General features: G+C 45.6%; 1 protein-coding gene across 1 annotated transcript in view; it reads left to right on the forward strand.

Annotated features, from left to right (window-relative positions):
* The window catches only part of LOC115160554 (serine/arginine repetitive matrix protein 1), a 24,616-nt gene extending 5,846 nt beyond the window's left edge, over nt 1–18,770 (forward strand). The window contains exons 4-13 of the mRNA XM_029710719.1: nt 1,672–3,729; nt 4,697–5,286; nt 5,404–5,664; nt 5,792–5,855; nt 6,101–6,237; nt 6,319–6,390; nt 16,507–16,600; nt 16,704–16,753; nt 16,878–17,071; nt 18,106–18,770. Of these exons, the coding sequence (XP_029566579.1) occupies nt 1,672–3,729; nt 4,697–5,286; nt 5,404–5,664; nt 5,792–5,855; nt 6,101–6,237; nt 6,319–6,390; nt 16,507–16,600; nt 16,704–16,753; nt 16,878–17,071; nt 18,106–18,227 (3,642 nt within the window). The 3' untranslated portion in view covers nt 18,228–18,770. The remainder of the gene's footprint in view (nt 1–1,671; nt 3,730–4,696; nt 5,287–5,403; nt 5,665–5,791; nt 5,856–6,100; nt 6,238–6,318; nt 6,391–16,506; nt 16,601–16,703; nt 16,754–16,877; nt 17,072–18,105) is intronic.
* Nucleotides 18,771–19,830: the final 1,060 nt, after the last annotated feature.

The raw sequence follows: 19,830 nt of genomic DNA on the forward strand, positions 1-19,830 counted from the left end.
GTTGTTAGGCAGAATAAACAGTGTGTGGGCGGGGGGTTATCCTCTGATTAATGAGTGAGTTGTTAGGCAGAATAAACAGTGTGTGGGCGGGGGGTTATCCTCTGATTAATGAGTGAGTTGCTAGGCAGAATAAACAGTGTGTGGGCGGGGGGTTTATCGTCTGATTAATGAGTGAGTTGCTAGGCAGAATAAACAGTGTGTGGGCGGGGGGGTTATCGTCTGATTAATGAGTGAGTTGCTAGGCAGAATAAACAGTGTGTGGGCGGGGGGTTATCGTCTGATTAATGAGTGAGTTGCTAGGCAGAATAAACAGTGTGTGGGCGGGGGGTTATCGTCTGATTAATGAGTGAGTTGCTAGGCAGAATAAACAGTGTGTGGGCGGGGGGTTATCGTCTGATTAATGAGTGAGTTGCTAGGCAGAATAAACAGTGTGTGGGCGGGGGGTTATCTTCTGATTAATGAGTGAGTTGCTAGGCAGAATAAACAGTGTGTGGGCGGGGGGTTATCTTCTGTCAGGGCAGATGTGTGTATATTCCAAAAAAAGTAGAAAAGGAAGGAAGGTTGAAGAAGTAGCCACTGTTTAAAAATTGGTCTGTTTTAAAAATTGGTCTGTTTTAAAAATGTGTCTGTTTTTAAAATTGGTCTGTTTTTAAAATTGGTCTTCTTATACTGTGGTTGAACGACTGGTAGTGTTTGACAGTGTGTTGTCTTAATGTACGTGTGCAGTGTAGATTAGAACAGTTTAGAAAATTGCAGTTTTGACAGTGGTGATAAGAGTGAAGCTGGGACTGTGAGTAAGAAATGTGGGTACTGTTTGTTGTGTGTTTTGAAATATTCCAGTGTGTGTCATATTTTTTCAGGGAATCTATAATTTACTCCTGTCACTGTTGCTTCCTCTCTCATCTAATTCTTCTTTCTCTCATTCCATACTCTATCCCTCCCTCTGCTTCAGAATTCTCCTCTCTCTCATTCCATACTCTATCCCTCCCTCTGCTTCAGAATTCTCCTCTCTCTCATTCCATACTCTATCCGTCCCTCTGCTTCAGAATTCTCCTCTCTCTCATTCCATACTCTATCCCTCCCTCTGCTTCAGAATTCTCCTCTCTCTCATTCCATACTCTATCCCTCCCTCTGCTTCAGAATTCTCCTCTCTCTCATTCCATACTCTATCCCTCCCTCTGCTTCAGAATTCTCGCTCTCTCTTCACAGAAAGAAGTGAGCATACGACAGATCCTTCCTCTTCCTTATTCCCTCCTGTTCCCCTCCTTAAACAACTTTATTAAACATGTCGTTTTCTTAAAAAAAAAAAATATATATATATATATATATACACTGGCCATTCAACATATCAATATTTTTATGGGGAAAAGCTCATCTGTATATTTATAAATAGTATTTCTCGCTGCTGAGGAAGATTGTTGTTTTTGGCTTAACCCCTGTTTTCATTGAATATAGTTCAGTCACTTTCTGCAAGTTACTGATAGTGCAAGTTAGTGTTTAAATCCAATGTGAATGTATCAAAGTCAACCTGACTTGTTCATCACAAAAAGCATGATCCCTCTCCTTTGCTCTTCCTACTGAACTGTTTCTCTCCTCATCCCTCTCTCCTTAAATATGTCATTCCTCTCTCCTTAAATATGTCATCCCTCTCCATCCTCTCTGTTTTCTCAGACAGATCACCCCCCCACCACTCAGTGGCAGCTGGATAAGTGGCTGAAGAAAGTCAGAAAAAAATCCTCCTGGGATTCCAGCAACCGAGACCACACCCAGAGAGCTACAGAGCACAGCTCGCCCTCCCCAGACCCCCACAGAGCCCCGTCCCCGGCCAGATCCTGGGGGACCAGAGAGGACTACAGCCCCAGCCAGAGCCCTGTTCCCAGCCCACACTTCAACTACAGCCCCAGGCATAGCCCTCGGCCTAGCCCTGGCTGCAGCCCCTGTCCCAGTCCTTGCCCCAGCCCAAGACACAGTCCCATCCCTAGCCCGGTCACCGGTGTCTGTCTGAGCCCCAGCCGCAGCCGCAGCCCTAGCCCCATACCCCGACACCCCCCTAAGAGTCCTAGTCCCAGCCTTACTCAGTCTAGCTCCCGTCACTATCCTAAGGTTCGGAGTCTTCATCAGGAAAGCTTCAGGCCTCTCACGCGGCCTAGCTTAACATCCAGTCCGAGCCATAGACCCAAAATCAGGATCGCACCTGCTCCCAGCATTGAGACCAAGAGCAAACTGAGGCACAGTTCCTCTCCCCAGCCTCCGCTTCAGCACAGCTCCAGGCCTAAACCCAAACAGAGCCAGTCTGTTCCCACTCCCAAGAACACAGCCAAGGCAGCCCCTGCTCTGAGCGCTGAGCCGAGCCACAGACCCAGACCTAGTCCCAACTCCAGTCCCAGGCTTCATTCTCAGCCTAGGTTGAAACACAACCCCATCCCAGCCCTCAAAACCAGCCAACACCTAACAACCTCTGGACAAAGGCCCAAGGAGAGTAGCAGACTCAGCCACAATTCCAACTCCAACCCCAGGCCCAAGTTTGGGCCTAGTTTGACAATCAGCCTCAGTACCAGTCCCAGTCCCACACCCAGGGCCAAGACCTTACCACCCGCAGACCCTAGCAGAGAGGCCAGCAGCAGAGTTGGTCACAGTTCCAAATCGACTCCCAAGCCACATTCTTGGCCGATCTCCAAAGCTGGTTCTGGGCCTAGCTCTAGATCCAGCCCCAGTCCTAGACCCAAAGTCAAGTCCCGGGAGAACCCTGCTCCACACGCAAAGCATCCACAGAGGAAGCCCCAATCCAGGGAGAGAGAACGGGAGGTGGACAACCAGAGAGAGACCCAGGCAGCAGACAGGAAGGCAGACAGGCAAACAGAGGGAAGGGGGAGGGGTAATTTAGAGAGACAGGGAGAGAGGCAGGAGGAGAAACAGGGAGAGAGAAGACTGGCAGAGGATAAGTTGCTAAGACGCCCCTGGGTCCAGAGTTCAGAGGAGGAAGAGGACGTAGAGGAGAGAAAGAGGAGGAGGGAGGAGAGCGAGAGGGAGGAGGAGAAGAGGAGGAGGAGGAAGGAGCAGCAGCAGCAGAGAGGTGAATGGCAGGCGGTCCAGCCCAAGCAGAGACCTCACACCAACAGCGAGCGACACCGCAATCCCATTGATCCACAACGCCACGGGACCAAGAAAAAGAGGAGGAGGAAGAGTGAGGAGGAAGAGAGAGAGTCTCAGCCGGACCCTTCCCTTCCGCCGTCGCCCTCCTCCCCCACTCCTGTCATCCCTCCCACAGATTCCTCCTCTTCATCATCTTCCTCATCAGAGTCTGACTCGGAGCCCAGTCTGCCTCCCAACGTCGCCAAAGTCCCAGCCGACTCCACGTCCAGCCAGCGTCCTATCCCCAGGAGAGGGCACCAGGGCCCTGGGAGGCCTTCAGACAGCAGGCCAGGAGTGCTCTACCCCACTGCCACATCCAACCAAGACCACGGACCGCAGAGCCAGGCAAAGCAGAAACTCTACACCTTGGTCCCGTTTGGGCGTAGTGAGCAGGCCCCAGCCTCCCATCGAGGCCTGAGGAATCTGGTGGTGCAGTTAAACCTCTCCCTGCTCAGCAGAGTGCCTGATACTACGACAGACACCCAAGCCTCTCACAAACACCCCTCCTCTTCCTCTTCCTCTTCCAAGCAAAAAGAGGCCATGAGACACCTGTACACCCCAGAGACAGAGGGAGGAGACAGCAGGAGGAAACGGAAGGTAACACACATTTCTCTTTTACTCTTCATAACTTATGTGTAAACAAGGTAGTTGTACTGTAAACAAGGTAGTTGCCCTTGAATACTAATGTCACCCTTTACTGAGACCTGAGGTCACTGTTGACTCTGAAAAACAATAGCCTGGTGTCCGTGATGTAGTGCTAAATGCTGTTTACTCTCCACTACATCTCTGGTGATGTTGCTTCAGAACTACAATAGTCTGGTGTCCATCAGTGTTGCTTCAGAACTGCAATACCCTGGAATCCGTGGTGTTGCTTCAGAAGAACTGCAATAGCCTGGTGTCCATCACTGTTGCTTTAGAACTATAGTAGCCTGGTGTCCATCACTGTAGCTTTAGGACTACAGTAGCCTGGTGTCCATCACTGTTGCTTTAGGACTACAGTAGCCTGGTGTCCATAACTGTTGCTTTAGAACTATAGTAGCCTGGTGTCCATCACTGTTGCTTTAGAACTATAGTAGCCTGGTGTCCATCATTGTTGCTTTAGGACTATCGTAGCCTGGTGTCCGTCACTGTTGCTTTAGAACTACAGTAGCCTGGTGTCCATCACTGTTGCTTTAGAACTACAGTAGCCTGGTGTCCATCACTGTTGCTTTAGAACTATAGTAGCCTGGTGTCCATCACTGTTGCTTTAGAACTACAGTAGCCTGGTGTCCATCACTGTTGCTTTAGAACTACAGTAGCCTGGTGTCCATCACTGTTGCTTTAGAACTACAGTAGCCTGGTGTCCATCACTGTTGCTTTAGAACTACAGTAGCCTGGTGTCCATCACTGTTGCTTTAGAACTACAGTAGCCTGGTGTCCGTCACTGTTGCTTTAGAACTACAGTAGCCTGGTGTCCGTCACTGTTGCTTTAGAACTACAGTAGCCTGGTGTCCATCACTGTTGCTTTAGAACTACAGTAGCCTGGTGTCCGTCGTTCAACCATAATGGGTGTGTTTCTTCCCAGTCAGAGAATGGAATCCAGCACCACAGAGAGAGTAAGCGGAGTAACTCCCACACCAATGGCCCCTCAGCCCACACAGAGTCTACAGCTAACAGAGAGAGTAAGCGGAGTAACTCCCACACCAATGGCCCCTCAGCCCACACAGAGTCTACAGCTAACAGAGAGAGTAAGCGGAGTAACTCCCACACCAATGGCCCCTCAGCCCACACAGAGTCTACAGCTAACAGAGAGAGTAAGCGGAGTAACTCTCACACCAATGGCCCCTCAGCCCACACAGAGTCTACAGCTAACAGAGAGAGTAAGCGGAGTAACTCTCACACCAATGGCCCCTCAGCCCACACAGAGTCTACAGCTAACAGAGAGAGTAAGCGGAGTAACTCCCACACCAATGGCCCCTCAGCCCACACAGAGTCTACAGCTAACAGAGAGAGTAAGCGGAGTAACTCTCACACCAATGGCCCCTCAGCCCACACAGAGTCTACAGCTAACAGAGAGAGTAAGCGGAGTAACTCTCACACCAATGGCCCCTCAGCCCACACAGAGTCTACAGCTAACAGATGTCTAGACCCCCACACAGATGCCAGACACAACGGGTGAGATTGGAACGCACACTCTCATACACACTTATACACACTCATACACAAAACAGGCATACAGACTGTAAAAAGTACTGACTGTGTCTTTGGGTGGGGGGGTTTATGTGTGAGCAGGTTCTTGGAGGACTACCTAGACAGTAAGAGGCCACTGTCCCCCCTGTCCCCTCTCTCTGACACCCCGGACCTTACCAAGCCTCCCATCAAAACACAGCCCCCAGTGCAGCACTACACAAACAGTGAGGTGCCCAGGACCCATGCTAAGATGGAGGTGGAGTGTGTAGGTGTGTCAGGGAAGCCCCCGCCCAAGTGTGAATCCTGGGGACCTCCTTTACAACGGGCAGGGAGCCAGAGAGGAACTGTACTCAACCATGAACCGTGAGTGACTGACTGACTACAGCCCAACACATACCACCAGAAGCAGTCTGTAGCTGTCACACAGTAACATATGTGTCTGATATTTACTATTCTCTATCTCTCTATCTCTCTCTCCATCCCTATCTAGCCCACACCATGCTGAGTACTACATGCATGAGGCCAAGAGAATGAAGCACCGTGCAGATGCCATGGTAAGACTGTGTCAGGACTGGGTTAGGACCAGAGGGACTGTTCTAACACTGAAATAGGACTGTTAAAAATGTTTTAAAGATGTCTAGGACAATTAGTACAACTTTACAGATGGTTTAAAATAAGGACCCTGTCATGAAATGACTTGATTAAGTGGCTAGAGAGAGCTCTCATCTCTCCCAACCTTTTTTATCTCACATATCACTTACCAAATCTCTCTTTCTCTCTATCTCTGTCTCTATCTCAGGTGGATAAGCTGGGGAAGGCAGTGAACTATGTGGATGCTGCTCTGTCCTTCATGGAGTGTGGCAAAGCTATGGAGGAGGGACCGCTGGAGGACAAGTCTCCCTATACCATGTACACAGAGACGGTAGAGCTCATCAGGTGAGATACACACACATGTGCACACACACAAACACGCACATACATACACACACTTTAACAGTGATCCTCTGGGGTTGTCAGGTATGCCATGAGGCTGAAGAACCACTCTGGCCCTGGGGCCAGACAGGAAGACAAACAGTTGGCCGTACTGTGGTACGTATGTCACTATAGCAACAGTCGTCTAAATGTATAAAACGTCAAAAATACAGTTCTGATCAATATACAGTAACAGCTGCATAATGGAAAAATATACTTTATGTTAAATTCCATCAAATATTGTCTGAATTATAGAACATAAACCATTATTTATTAAGATCCTGAAAATCTATGGAATCTTAAGTATTCAATTTAATGTCAACCAAATATGGCCTATTTATGTGTTTTAGAAAGAACAAAATGACATGAAATTAGGCCTATACTCTATGCAACCAGCATCTTTCTAGACCTCTACCACACCCACAATCTCCCATAGCTTTCCCCATGGCTTTCACTCATATTCAGGATTGTTTTTCTCAAATCTGCTTGCATATTCAGCATTAGGTCAAGACTGTGTTTAAGAAAAGGACCTAACCTAAACGCCCTACTCTAGAATTTTTTTATGCTAAAATTGTTTAGTTGGTTGTTCATTTTCAAGAGCGGATTCCCTTGTGGTTGAGTTAGCCTACTTTTCTTTCTTGTGATATAAATATCATGTCTGTGCGTTTCGTCCCTGTCCAAGTGTCAGTGCGGTAAATCCTTGTCCAAGCATTAGCGTGGAAATAGATTCTGATCAAAACCCTGTACTATTGTTGACATTTTGAAGGGAACTGGCATGTGTTTGAGTGGACATAGTGCACGATCATAAAATCTACAGAAAAATGCGCTTTATACAAGCAACTGTTCAAATGTGCATTGCTTTTCTTTCTAAATAAATCGATCCATCAACAATTATGTGACAAGTGAATTTACACATCACAAAAACAAGGATAGAATCCTGAGATACGCGTTGCTGATGTCACTTCCTCTATGTTTAGCCTACAGAATATAATCATCTGTAGGATGTGCGTTGTGTGGGGCATCTCCCCTGGGCTATGTTTCAGGTTGCAGGTCCTACCAACAGAATACAACCTGGCACTCTGGTACCCTGCAAACCATGATCCCTTTTGTATTTCACACGAGTCCAATGTAATGGAGTCTGTTGCACGTTAATGGTTTGCCCGTTCACTCAAAGACCTCTACATAGCTAGACATGGTCACCTTGTTGACCTGATAGCTATAGGTAGTCTCACCAACAGCACACATTCACAAACATTCTCTTGTCAGAGGAAGCTGATTTGATGTTGAGGATGATGTGTTTTCTTGTATACAGGCCATACGGAGGTGCTCATTTTGGAAGTGGGTTGCTCTTTTGACTCTTACATGGAGCAGACCTTTGCTGACAAGTTAGTGAAATACCAGCCCCTCGTGTCACGCCTGAACAGCCTCGGATATCAGTGCACATTTTTAGTGCTGTTATTTGGGAGTCTCAGCCATGTACATAGGCTGGCAGTACATGGCCTTCAGAATGCAGGCCTGCGTAAGACAAAGGCAAAGCAGCTACCTAGCTAACAACAAACGTTCCCACAACTTTAGACAATATTCCCTTAAGAGTCTCATTAGGTCATTAACAAACTTTTCCATAAGAATGTTCCTGTGATGTGCAAGGACTATTTCCAGGAGACCATTACCTTAATGTCAAATAGAACCCAGAGCTTGGTTACTGCGTTCTCAGAACTCCTATTAATGCTCTAGACACGTTTGATGGGAACGTGTCCTGTTTTCTGTTGGTTAGGATAATATTCTATCAACGTCACACCAAACATACACAAAACACGGTTGCCGTGTTCTCAGAATATAAGATATTAATGCTCTAGAAACGTTTGATGAGAACATTGCAAGAACGTTCATGTGTCTAGTTTTCTGTTAGTTAGGAGAATATTCCATCAACGTCCCACCAAACATACACAGAGAATGGTTGCCATTTTCTCCGAATGTAAGACAATGTTCTAGACACATTTCATGTGAATGTTGCAAAAACTTTCGTGTTCAAAGAAAGGATTCATTACACATTTTACATTTTAGTAATTTAACAGACACTCTTATCCAGAGCGACTTACAGTAGTGAATGTATTCATTTATTTTTTTGTACTGGCCCCCCGTGGGAATCGAACCCGCAACCCTGGCGTTGCACACACCATGCTGGCGTTGCAAACACCATGCTCTACCAACTGAGCCACAGGCTCTGATTGGTAAACTACTGATCCATTCACAGCTCTTTGTCTGTTGGCAAGGTTACGGAGACTCACACAAACAGTGCTTTTAATAGTGTTTTCAACTTACATATTTGACACACAATTACATTGTGCATGTTCAATAAATATGTAATTATTATCCAACATGTTCTCATCTGGGATTTGAACTGACAAACTTTTGGTTCACAGTACCTCAATCTTCCTGCTACTCCACCATGTCTGTGTAAGGTAGCAGTTAATCTGACTAGTCTTTTTATCATTGATTTTATAGACTTTTTTTCAGCACGTTAAGGGCATTCTGTATAGTTGTCTAATATTGTTGGGACATATTAACCCTTTTTTAATGATACCCCTGAATCACTATGATCAATCACTATGATCAATCACTATGATCAATCACTAGGATCAATCACTATGATCAATCACTAGGATCAATCAAATATTTCCCTGAGTGTACTTTTACCAGAGCTGATATTTACTTCAAAGTGCATTCACCCTATTGCTTCCACATATCCAGTTGTTTTAGATCTGAACAAGTGCCTAGGGAGGAGGGGTTAGGGTTTATTCTGGACAGGGCCTAAACTATACTGCCCCAAAAAGCACATGTCGTAGAGATATCCCTGATTGGGACAGTGATTAGGGCGTTTGTCATTGGTGGCCTGGCTTCGAGACCTGCTAGTGGAGTCACCCTACTGTCACGTTCTTAGCAATATATGTTAATGTCATTATTTAACAATAGTTACAACACACTTATCTGACCTAATTAAAATAAGTTTCTCATTGAAAGATGAGAATCTGTAGGATTACTCCTTGAGCATGAATTATGACCACATTTCCCCTCCTCATAAGTTATCAGTATTTGTGATTTATATATAGCTGAGCTTCTCTCCATGTATATCATTCATTTAGAAGTTCAGCAATGTGTGTAGCAACTGCAGATTGCCCTTTTTTTCTGTTGTATTTTTTTTCCCGCCTTTTTTCTCCCCAATTTCTTGGTATCTGATTGGTATTTAGTCTTGTCCCATCGCTGCAACTCCCGTACGGACCTGGGAGAGGCGAAGGTTGAGAGCCATGCGTCCTCCGAAACACGACCCAACCAAGCCACACTGTTTCTTGACACGGTGCCCACTTAACCAATGTGTCGGAGGACCGTGTCAGCATGCACTGCGCCCGGCCCACCACAGGAGTCGCTGGTACGCGATGGGACAAGAACATCCCTGCCTGCCAAACCCTTCCTTAACCCAGACAACACTGGCCAATTGTGCGCCGCCCCATGGATCTCCCGGCTGCGACAGAGCCTGGACTCAAACCAGGATCTCTACTGGCACAGCTAGCACTGCGATGCAGTGCCTAAGACCACTGCACCACTCGGGAGGCCCCAGATTGCCCTTTTAACATATTGTGATTTGTCCCAAGTGATTCTGTTGCAATGTGTCTGTTTTTCCACATTAAAACTTAGAGATGGCACTCTGTGTTATGTATTGTTTTGGTTTAACGGGCATCATCACCTTTGCTTAAAAGGCAAATGTGAGAGTACAGGAATGCTACTTTAAATATACACATTTCTGAGAATATGGCAACCATGTCCTGGGTATATTTCTATCAGAAGCAACACTACCCCCTGGGCTATGTTTCTATCAGAAGCAACACTACCCCCTGGGCTATGTTTCTATCAGAAGCAACACAGCCCAGGGGGTAATGTTTCTATCAGAAGCAACACAGCCCAGGGGGTAATGTTTCTATCAGAAGCAACACAGCCCAGGGGGTAATGTTTCGACGACTAATTAGCAATGTTACAGCTAGAAAAGCAAAGACGAGAGTTGATGTGATTCCTATTCGGAGACATGTTTGTTCTACATGGTTCTGTATGTGTGGGTGCGAATTCCATAAAGACAATAGAGTTCTCTTTGAGATGCTCAGCTATCTATGTATCTATGTAACCGACGTGAAATGGCTAGTTAGTTAGCGGTGGTGCGCGCTAATAGCATTTCAATCAGTGACGTCACTCGCTCTGAGACCTGAAGTGGTTGTTCCCCTTGCGTTGCAAGGGCCGCGGCTCTTGTGGCGCGATAGGTAATGATGCATCGTGAGGTGTCAGTTGTTGATATGTGCAAGGGTCCCTGGTTCGAGCCCGGGTTGGGGCGAAGAGAGGGACCTACACTCTTACATCTAGAATTCTACCGATTCCCAAATAGAAACTCATTTCTATTAGATCAAATAGGTGTGTGGCCAAATAATTACATTAACATACTGTATATTTCTAAGAATGTGAGAGTCGGGTTACTTCCCTATCAGGACTCAAACCCAGGCCACCAGCACCAATGACAAACACCCTAACCACTGTCCCAATAAGATGTAGCGCTAGAGCAGGGTTCCCCAATTTGGCACACAGGTGGTTTTATTTGGCCCCCCAAGTTTTCTGAGAAAAAAAACAATAACGTTTTATTTTGGGGAATTTTCATTGTTGGACATAAGACTGTATAAACACCAGGATATCAGCTCCAAGTGATTTTGAATTTTGGAAATCTGTTAAAATATTCCCACGCATAGTAGAGAGACAAATATAAGAAAGGTTTGAAATTATTATGTTTAAGTCAAATATTGTCTCTGTTTGGGCTTCTTGCAGTCAATTTGCCGTCTACAAAATATTTGTAATTATGTTCCGGCCCCTCTACCATCTGTTCAAGAAACAAATTATCCCGTGGCTGAATCTAGTTGATGATCACTGCTCTAGGACATGTGCTTTTTGGGGCAGTATAGTTTAGGCCCTGTCCAGAATAAACCCTAACCCCTCCTCCCTAGGCACTTGTTCAGATCTAAAACAACTGGATATGTGGAAGCAATAGGGTGAATGCACTTTGAAGTAAATATCAGCTCTGGTAAAAGTACACTCAAGGAAATATTTGATTGATCCTAGTGATTGAGGAGTATCATTAAAACAGGTTAATATGCCCCACCAATATTAGACTATACAGAAAGCCCTTGAAATAAGTAAATCAACTCCATGATAGAAAAGTCAAATCAAACATTAACTCCAACAGACCTGGTGGTGTAGCAGTATGTTCTGAAAACATTGTAACCACGTTCTAGATCAGTTCTGTTCTCCTAACTTTAACACCAAAACATGCTTTTTTTTCAATGTTTACTAACAAAATGCCACTGACTTTGAGTAAAGCCAGAGTTTCTATGCATGCGGATGACTCAACACTATACACATCAGCTACTACAGTGACTGAAATGACTGCAACACTCAACAAAGAGCTGCAGTTAGTTTCAGAGTGGGTGGAAAGAAATAAGTTAGCCCTAAATATTTCTAAAATTAAAAGTATTGTACTTGGAACAAAACACTCAATAAAACCTAAACCTAAACCTTGAGCAAGTTGAGATGACTAAACTCTTTGGAGTAACACAAGATTGTAAACTGTCATTGTCAAAACATATTGATACAATAGTAGCTAAGATGGGGAGAAGTATGTCCATAATAAAGTGTTACTCTGCCTTCTTAACAACACTATCAACAAGGCAGGTCCTACAGGCCCTAGTTTCTACCTTCTTAACAACACTATCAACAAGGCAGGTCCTACAGGCCCTAGTTTCTACCTTCTTAACAACACTATCAACAAGGCAGGTCCTACAGGCCCTAGTTTCTACCTTCTTAACAACACTATCAACAAGGCAGGTCCGACAGGCCCTAGTTTCTACCTTCTTAACAACACTATCAACAAGGCAGGTCCTACTGGCCCTAGTTTCTACCTTCTCAACAGCACTATCAACAAGGCAGGTCCTACAGGCCCTAGTTTCTACCTTCTTAACAGCACTATCAACAAGGCAGGTCCTACAGGCCCTAGTTTCTACCTTAACAACACTATCAACAAGGCAGGTCCTACTGGCCCTAGTTTCTACCTTCTTAACAACACTATCAACAAGGCAGGTCCTACTGGCCCTAGTTTCTACCTTCTTAACAACACTATCAACAAGGCAGGTCCTACTGGCCCTAGTTTCTACCTTCTTAACAGCACTATCAACAAGGCAGGTCCTACAGGCCCTAGTTTCTACCTTAACAACACTATCAACAAGGCAGGTCCTACAGGCCCTAGTTTCTACCTTCTTAACAACACTATCAACAAGGCAGGTCCTACAGGCCCTAGTTTCTACCTTCTTAACAACACTATCAACAAGGCAGGTCCTACAGGCCCTAGTTTCTACCTTCTTAACAACACTATCAACAAGGCAGGTCCGACAGGCCCTAGTTTCTACCTTCTTAACAACACTATCAACAAGGCAGGTCCTACTGGCCCTAGTTTCTACCTTCTCAACAGCACTATCAACAAGGCAGGTCCTACAGGCCCTAGTTTCTACCTTCTTAACAGCACTATCAACAAGGCAGGTCCTACAGGCCCTAGTTTCTACCTTAACAACACTATCAACAAGGCAGGTCCTACTGGCCCTAGTTTCTACCTTCTTAACAACACTATCAACAAGGCAGGTCCTACTGGCCCTAGTTTCTACCTTCTTAACAACACTATCAACAAGGCAGGTCCTACTGGCCCTAGTTTCTACCTTCTTAACAGCACTATCAACAAGGCAGGTCCTACAGGCCCTAGTTTCTACCTTAACAACACTATCAACAAGGCAGGTCCTACTGGCCCTAGTTTCTACCTTCTTAACAACACTATCAACAAGGCAGGTCCTACTGGCCCTAGTTTCTACCTTCTTAACAACACTATCAACAAGGCAGGTCCTACAGGCCCTAGTTTCTACCTTCTTAACAACACTATCAACAAGGCAGGTCCTACTGGCCCTAGTTTCTACCTTCTTAACAACACTATCAACAAGGCAGGTCCTACTGGCCCTAGTTTCTACCTTCTTAACAACACTATCAACAAGGCAGGTACTACAGGCCCTAGTTTCTACCTTCTTAACAACACTATCAACAAGGCAGGTCCTACAGGCCCTAGTTTCTACCTTCTTAACAACACTATCAACAAGGCAGGTCCTACAGGCCCTAGTTTCTACCTTCTTAACAACACTATCAACAAGGCAGGTCCTACAGGCCCTAGTTTCTACCGTCTTAACAACACTATCAACAAGGCAGGTCCTACTGGCCCTAGTTTCTACCTTCTTAACAACACTATCAACAAGGCAGGTCCTACTGGCCCTAGTTTCTACCGTCTTAACAACACTATCAACAAGGCAGGTCCTACAGGCCCTAGTTTCTACCTTAACAACACTATCAACAAGGCAGGTCCTACTGGCCCTAGTTTCTACCTTCTTAACAGCACTATCAACAAGGCAGGTCCTACAGGCCCTAGTTTCTACCTTAACAACACTATCAACAAGGCAGGTCCTACTGGCCCTAGTTTCTACCTTCTTAACAACACTATCAACAAGGCAGGTCCTACAGGCCCTAGTTTCTACCTTCTTAACAACACTATCAACAAGGCAGGTCCTACAGGCCCTAGTTTCTACCTTCTTAACAACACTATCAACAAGGCAGGTCCTACTGGCCCTAGTTTCTACCTTCTCAACAGCACTATCAACAAGGCAGGTCCTACAGGCCCTAGTTTCTACCTTCTTAACAGCACTATCAACAAGGCAGGTCCTACAGGCCCTAGTTTCTACCTTAACAACACTATCAACAAGGCAGGTCCTACTGGCCCTAGTTTCTACCTTCTTAACAACACTATCAACAAGGCAGGTCCTACTGGCCCTAGTTTCTACCTTCTTAACAACACTATCAACAAGGCAGGTCCTACTGGCCCTAGTTTCTACCTTCTTAACAGCACTATCAACAAGGCAGGTCCTACAGGCCCTAGTTTCTACCTTAACAACACTATCAACAAGGCAGGTCCTACAGGCCCTAGTTTCTACCTTCTTAACAACACTATCAACAAGGCAGGTCCTACAGGCCCTAGTTTCTACCTTCTTAACAACACTATCAACAAGGCAGGTCCTACAGGCCCTAGTTTCTACCTTCTTAACAACACTATCAACAAGGCAGGTCCGACAGGCCCTAGTTTCTACCTTCTTAACAACACTATCAACAAGGCAGGTCCTACTGGCCCTAGTTTCTACCTTCTCAACAGCACTATCAACAAGGCAGGTCCTACAGGCCCTAGTTTCTACCTTCTTAACAGCACTATCAACAAGGCAGGTCCTACAGGCCCTAGTTTCTACCTTAACAACACTATCAACAAGGCAGGTCCTACTGGCCCTAGTTTCTACCTTCTTAACAACACTATCAACAAGGCAGGTCCTACTGGCCCTAGTTTCTACCTTCTTAACAACACTATCAACAAGGCAGGTCCTACTGGCCCTAGTTTCTACCTTCTTAACAGCACTATCAACAAGGCAGGTCCTACAGGCCCTAGTTTCTACCTTAACAACACTATCAACAAGGCAGGTCCTACTGGCCCTAGTTTCTACCTTCTTAACAACACTATCAACAAGGCAGGTCCTACTGGCCCTAGTTTCTACCTTCTTAACAACACTATCAACAAGGCAGGTCCTACAGGCCCTAGTTTCTACCTTCTTAACAACACTATCAACAAGGCAGGTCCTACTGGCCCTAGTTTCTACCTTCTTAACAACACTATCAACAAGGCAGGTCCTACTGGCCCTAGTTTCTACCTTCTTAACAACACTATCAACAAGGCAGGTCCTACAGGCCCTAGTTTCTACCTTCTTAACAACACTATCAACAAGGCAGGTCCTACAGGCCCTAGTTTCTACCTTCTTAACAACACTATCAACAAGGCAGGTCCTACAGGCCCTAGTTTCTACCTTCTTAACAACACTATCAACAAGGCAGGTCCTACAGGCCCTAGTTTCTACCGTCTTAACAACACTATCAACAAGGCAGGTCCTACTGGCCCTAGTTTCTACCTTCTTAACAACACTATCAACAAGGCAGGTCCTACTGGCCCTAGTTTCTACCGTCTTAACAACACTATCAACAAGGCAGGTCCTACAGGCCCTAGTTTCTACCTTAACAACACTATCAACAAGGCAGGTCCTACTGGCCCTAGTTTCTACCTTCTTAACAGCACTATCAACAAGGCAGGTCCTACAGGCCCTAGTTTCTACCTTAACAACACTATCAACAAGGCAGGTCCTACTGGCCCTAGTTTCTACCTTCTTAACAACACTATCAACAAGGCAGGTCCTACTGGCCCTAGTTTCTACCTTCTTAACAACACTATCAACAAGGCAGGTCCTACAGGCCCTAGTTTCTACCTTCTTAACAACACTATCAACAAGGCAGGTCCTACTGGCCCTAGTTTCTACCTTCTTAACAACACTATCAACAAGGCAGGTCCTACTGGCCCTAGTTTCTACCTTCTTAACAACACTATCAACAAGGCAGGTCCTACAGGCCCTAGTTTCTACCTTCTTAACAACACTATCAACAAGGCAGGTCCTACAGGCCCTAGTTTCTACCTTCTTAACAACACTATCAACAAGGCAGGTCCTACAGGCCCTAGTTTCTACCTTCTTAACAACACTATCAACAAGGCAGGTCCTACAGGCCCTAGTTTCTACCGTCTTAACAACACTATCAACAAGGCAGGTCCTACTGGCCCTAGTTTCTACCTTCTTAACAACACTATCAACAAGGCAGGTCCTACTGGCCCTAGTTTTGTCGCACCTGGACTGCTGTTCAGTCGTGTGGTCAGGTGCCACAAAAAAGGGACTTAGGAAAATTGCAATTGACTCAGAACAGGGCAGAACAGCTGGCCCTTGGATGTATACGGAGAGCTACACGGGGAACATTACAAAAACGTTCTCTCTCCCTAGATTTGTTAGCTGGGTAGTGAGGTACTGCTCCGTGTCAGCTATCATGGGCAGCCTTGCTGTATGGAGAAGAAGGTGCTTTCTGTATCCATAAGTGTCTGGATATCTGTGTCCTTCGAATATTTTAATCCTTCTCAACTGTAATGTGATTTGTGGACTCGAATAATGTATTTCAAATGTGTGTCTGTGTGTGTGCGTTCCCTAGTTTCCGGTGCCTTGCTCTCCTGTACTGGCAGATGTTTCGTCTGAAGAAGGACCAAGCCATGAAGTACTCCAAAGCTCTACTGGACTACTTTAAGGTACAAACCTCACCAGCACCAAGATGTGGTGTGATACAATTAAACGCAGATGTATTCGAATTGAATTGGATAGATTGTAAACATGCGTTTTATGTCGTTCCAGAGTTCTCCCAAAGTGCCAACTACACCCCCCATCTGGAGCGACTCAGGAAAGTAAGTCTCTCCCTCTCTTATTTCCTCCCTCTAAATCTCTGCAATGTATTTGTGAATGTGTATATGGTATTAGGTTGATTTGATTCTCCCCAGTGAAGCATCATTGTGGTGTTCTCATCCACAGGGGCACAGGGGGGCCTCCCTCCTCTCTCTCCCCCAGCCCCTCAGCCCTCCCCCTGGGCAGCTCCCCCACTTCCCTCATCAACATTCCCCTACGTATCCACCAGATGGCAGCAAACCACCTGAACATCACCAACAATGTCCTCTACAGCTACGAGTACTGGGAGCTAGCAGAAAGCCTGGTCAGAGACAACAATGGTGAGAGAGACTACCCCATTATTAGCCAATGCGTAGATGGACTGAAATGACATCTGTGGTTTTTTGGAGAGAGAGAATGTGAATATTGTTACAACACTGTACATAGACAATAATCTACCATGTTAAATGTCTATTCTTTTGAAACTATTGTGAGTGTAATATTTACTATTGATTTCTGATTGTTTATTTCATTTTTTTTTCACTTGCTCAGGTTGTCGATACTAGGTTTCATTGCTTTACTTGATTTGATCTAACTCTCTCCTCTCCTCCCTCTCTCTCTCCCTCTCTCTCCTCCCTCTCTCTCCTCTCCTCTCCTCCCTCTCTCCTCTCCTCCCTCTCTCTCCTCTCCTCCCTCTCTCTCCTCTCCTCCCTCTCTCTCCTCCCTCTCTCCTCTCCTCCCTCTCTCCTCCTCCTCCCTCTCTCTCCTCTCCTCCCTCTCTCTCCTCTACTCCCTCTCTCTCCTCTCCTACCTCTCTCTCCTCTCTCCTCTCCTCCCTCTCTCCTCTCCTCCCTCTCTCCTCTCCTCCCTCTCTCTCCTCTCCTCCCTCTCTCTCTCTCCTCCCTCTCTCCTCTCCTCCCTCTCTCCTCCTCTCCTCCCTCTCTCTCCTCTACTCCCTCTCTCTCCTCTCCTCCCTCTCTCTCCTCCCTCTCTCCTCTCCTCCCTCTCTCCTCTCCTCCTCCTCTCTCTCCTCTCCTCCCTCTCTCCTCTCCTCCCTCTCTCCTCTCCTCCTCCTCTCCTCCCTCTCTCCCTCTCCTCCCTCTCTCCCTCTCCTCTCCTCTCCTCTCCTCTCCTCTCCTCTCCTCTCCTCTCCTCTCCTCTCCCTCTCCTCTCCTCCCTCCTCTCCTCTCCTCCCTCTCTCCTCTCCTCCCTCCTCTCCTCTCCTCTCTCCTCTCCTCCCTCTCTCTCCTCTCCTCTCCTCCCTCTCTCTCTCTCCTCTCCTCTCCTCCCTCTCTCTCCTCTCCTCTCCTCCCTCTCTCTCCTCTCCTCCCTCTCCTTCTCACTGTCTCCCTCTTTCTGTCTCTCCTCTATCCAGAGTTCTTTAACTACCTGAATACACTGTCAGGGCCGTTGACTCTCCACAGTAGTATTGCTCATGCAGTCCAGTACACCAGACAGGGTCTGCAGTGGATACGCATCAGTGCCAACGTGGGCTAGTGGCAGGAGGGAGAGAGGGACACAACCAGTGGGATTATAAGTGGAGGATTCCCCCTGCATTCCACGTCGTCAGGATTATTATTATGCTTCAATTCTCAGCATGTACCGTAAATGATGGATTGGATTTATACACAGTGGTGACGCTCTACCTTGTGCTTTATCTTGATTGGGGGAAGGTGTTGTTATTCCTACAATCAAGCAGAGCGAACTGTCTTGGTATCTCTTTCCTCTTCCTGTTTGGATTGTCAGTGCAGATCTACAAAGTGCCACATGGATTTAAAGCCTTTAAACTTGCTGCTTTGCCAAATGTGCCACGTGATGATGAAACAAACACAGAAACTGTCTAACAAGGACATTTTAAGAGAAACATGGCACAGTGCACCAGTGAGGACTTTATGATTCTTCTACTGTACAAAACAGACTGTAAAAGATCAAGAGACCTGGACTACATTTCTGAATACAAAGCATTCAACCACAGTAAAACTCTAACTAGCCTCCGTTGCAAAAAGCCACTGTGGAAACCAGTGACCATTTCCTCAAAAAGCCATTTCCTGTCCCCTGGGCATAGACGCCAGTTCAATGTCTAGTTTTGATTTATGTTTGGTTGAGTTGTCTACTAACGTGAATTCAACGTGAATAAACAAAAAATGTCACCATGTTATTGGATTTAGGTTAAAAGTCAATTGGAAAAAATACAAAATTCCCTTGCGTTGATGACTTTTTACAAATCCAATCAGTTTTCCATGTTGATTCAACGTCATCACATTGATTGTTATTGTTAAAATGACGTGGATACAACATTCATTCAACCAGCTTGTGCCCAGTGGGAAGAGACCTGGACTGCATTTCTGGACTACATTTCCCGTGAGCCTTTACAGGACGAATGTATTCATCATGGGAAAGGTGAAGTTGGGATTTTGAGTTTTCTTTTGGATTGTCAGACCACTCATCCCAAAGGGTAGATCAAGTTACCGGCAGCTTTGCTTTCATGACTCCACTGTGTGATGGCCTTTTTAAGGACATTTTGAGATACCTTTCACTTTTTTATGTGCACTGTGTGTGTCAGACCATTCATTTTTACAAAAATACCAAAACTAGAGCATTTAGATGTCGTTTTTTTGGCCAGTATTCATGTTCCTGTCTTTGCAAAATTATTATTTATAATATCGTCTGATGTGTTTATCAAAAGTTACATACCAAAATGTGTTTCATAAATGTCTTTTTGATATTGCAAATTGTATGTAGGAGTCTATCTCCTTGTTTATTGAAGCAGAATCTGTACAGTGAGTGTACAAAACATTAGGAACATCTGCTCTTTCCATGACAGACTGACCAAACCAAATCACATTTTATTGGTCACATGCACATGGTTAGCAGATGTTAATGTGCAAGTGTAGCAAAATGCTTGTGCTTCTAGTTCTGACAGTGCAGCAATATCTAACAAGTGATCTAACAATTCCACAACAACTACCTAATACACATAATCCTAAGTAAAGGGATGGAATAAGAATATATACATATAAATATATGGACGACCGGTATAGGCATAGACCGGGTGAAAGCTAAGATCCCTTATTGATGTTTCTTGTTAAATCCACTTCAA

The sequence above is a fragment of the Salmo trutta genome, chromosome 24, assembly GCF_901001165.1.
Source record: "Salmo trutta chromosome 24, fSalTru1.1, whole genome shotgun sequence".
NCBI classification, from domain to species: domain Eukaryota; kingdom Metazoa; phylum Chordata; class Actinopteri; order Salmoniformes; family Salmonidae; genus Salmo; species Salmo trutta.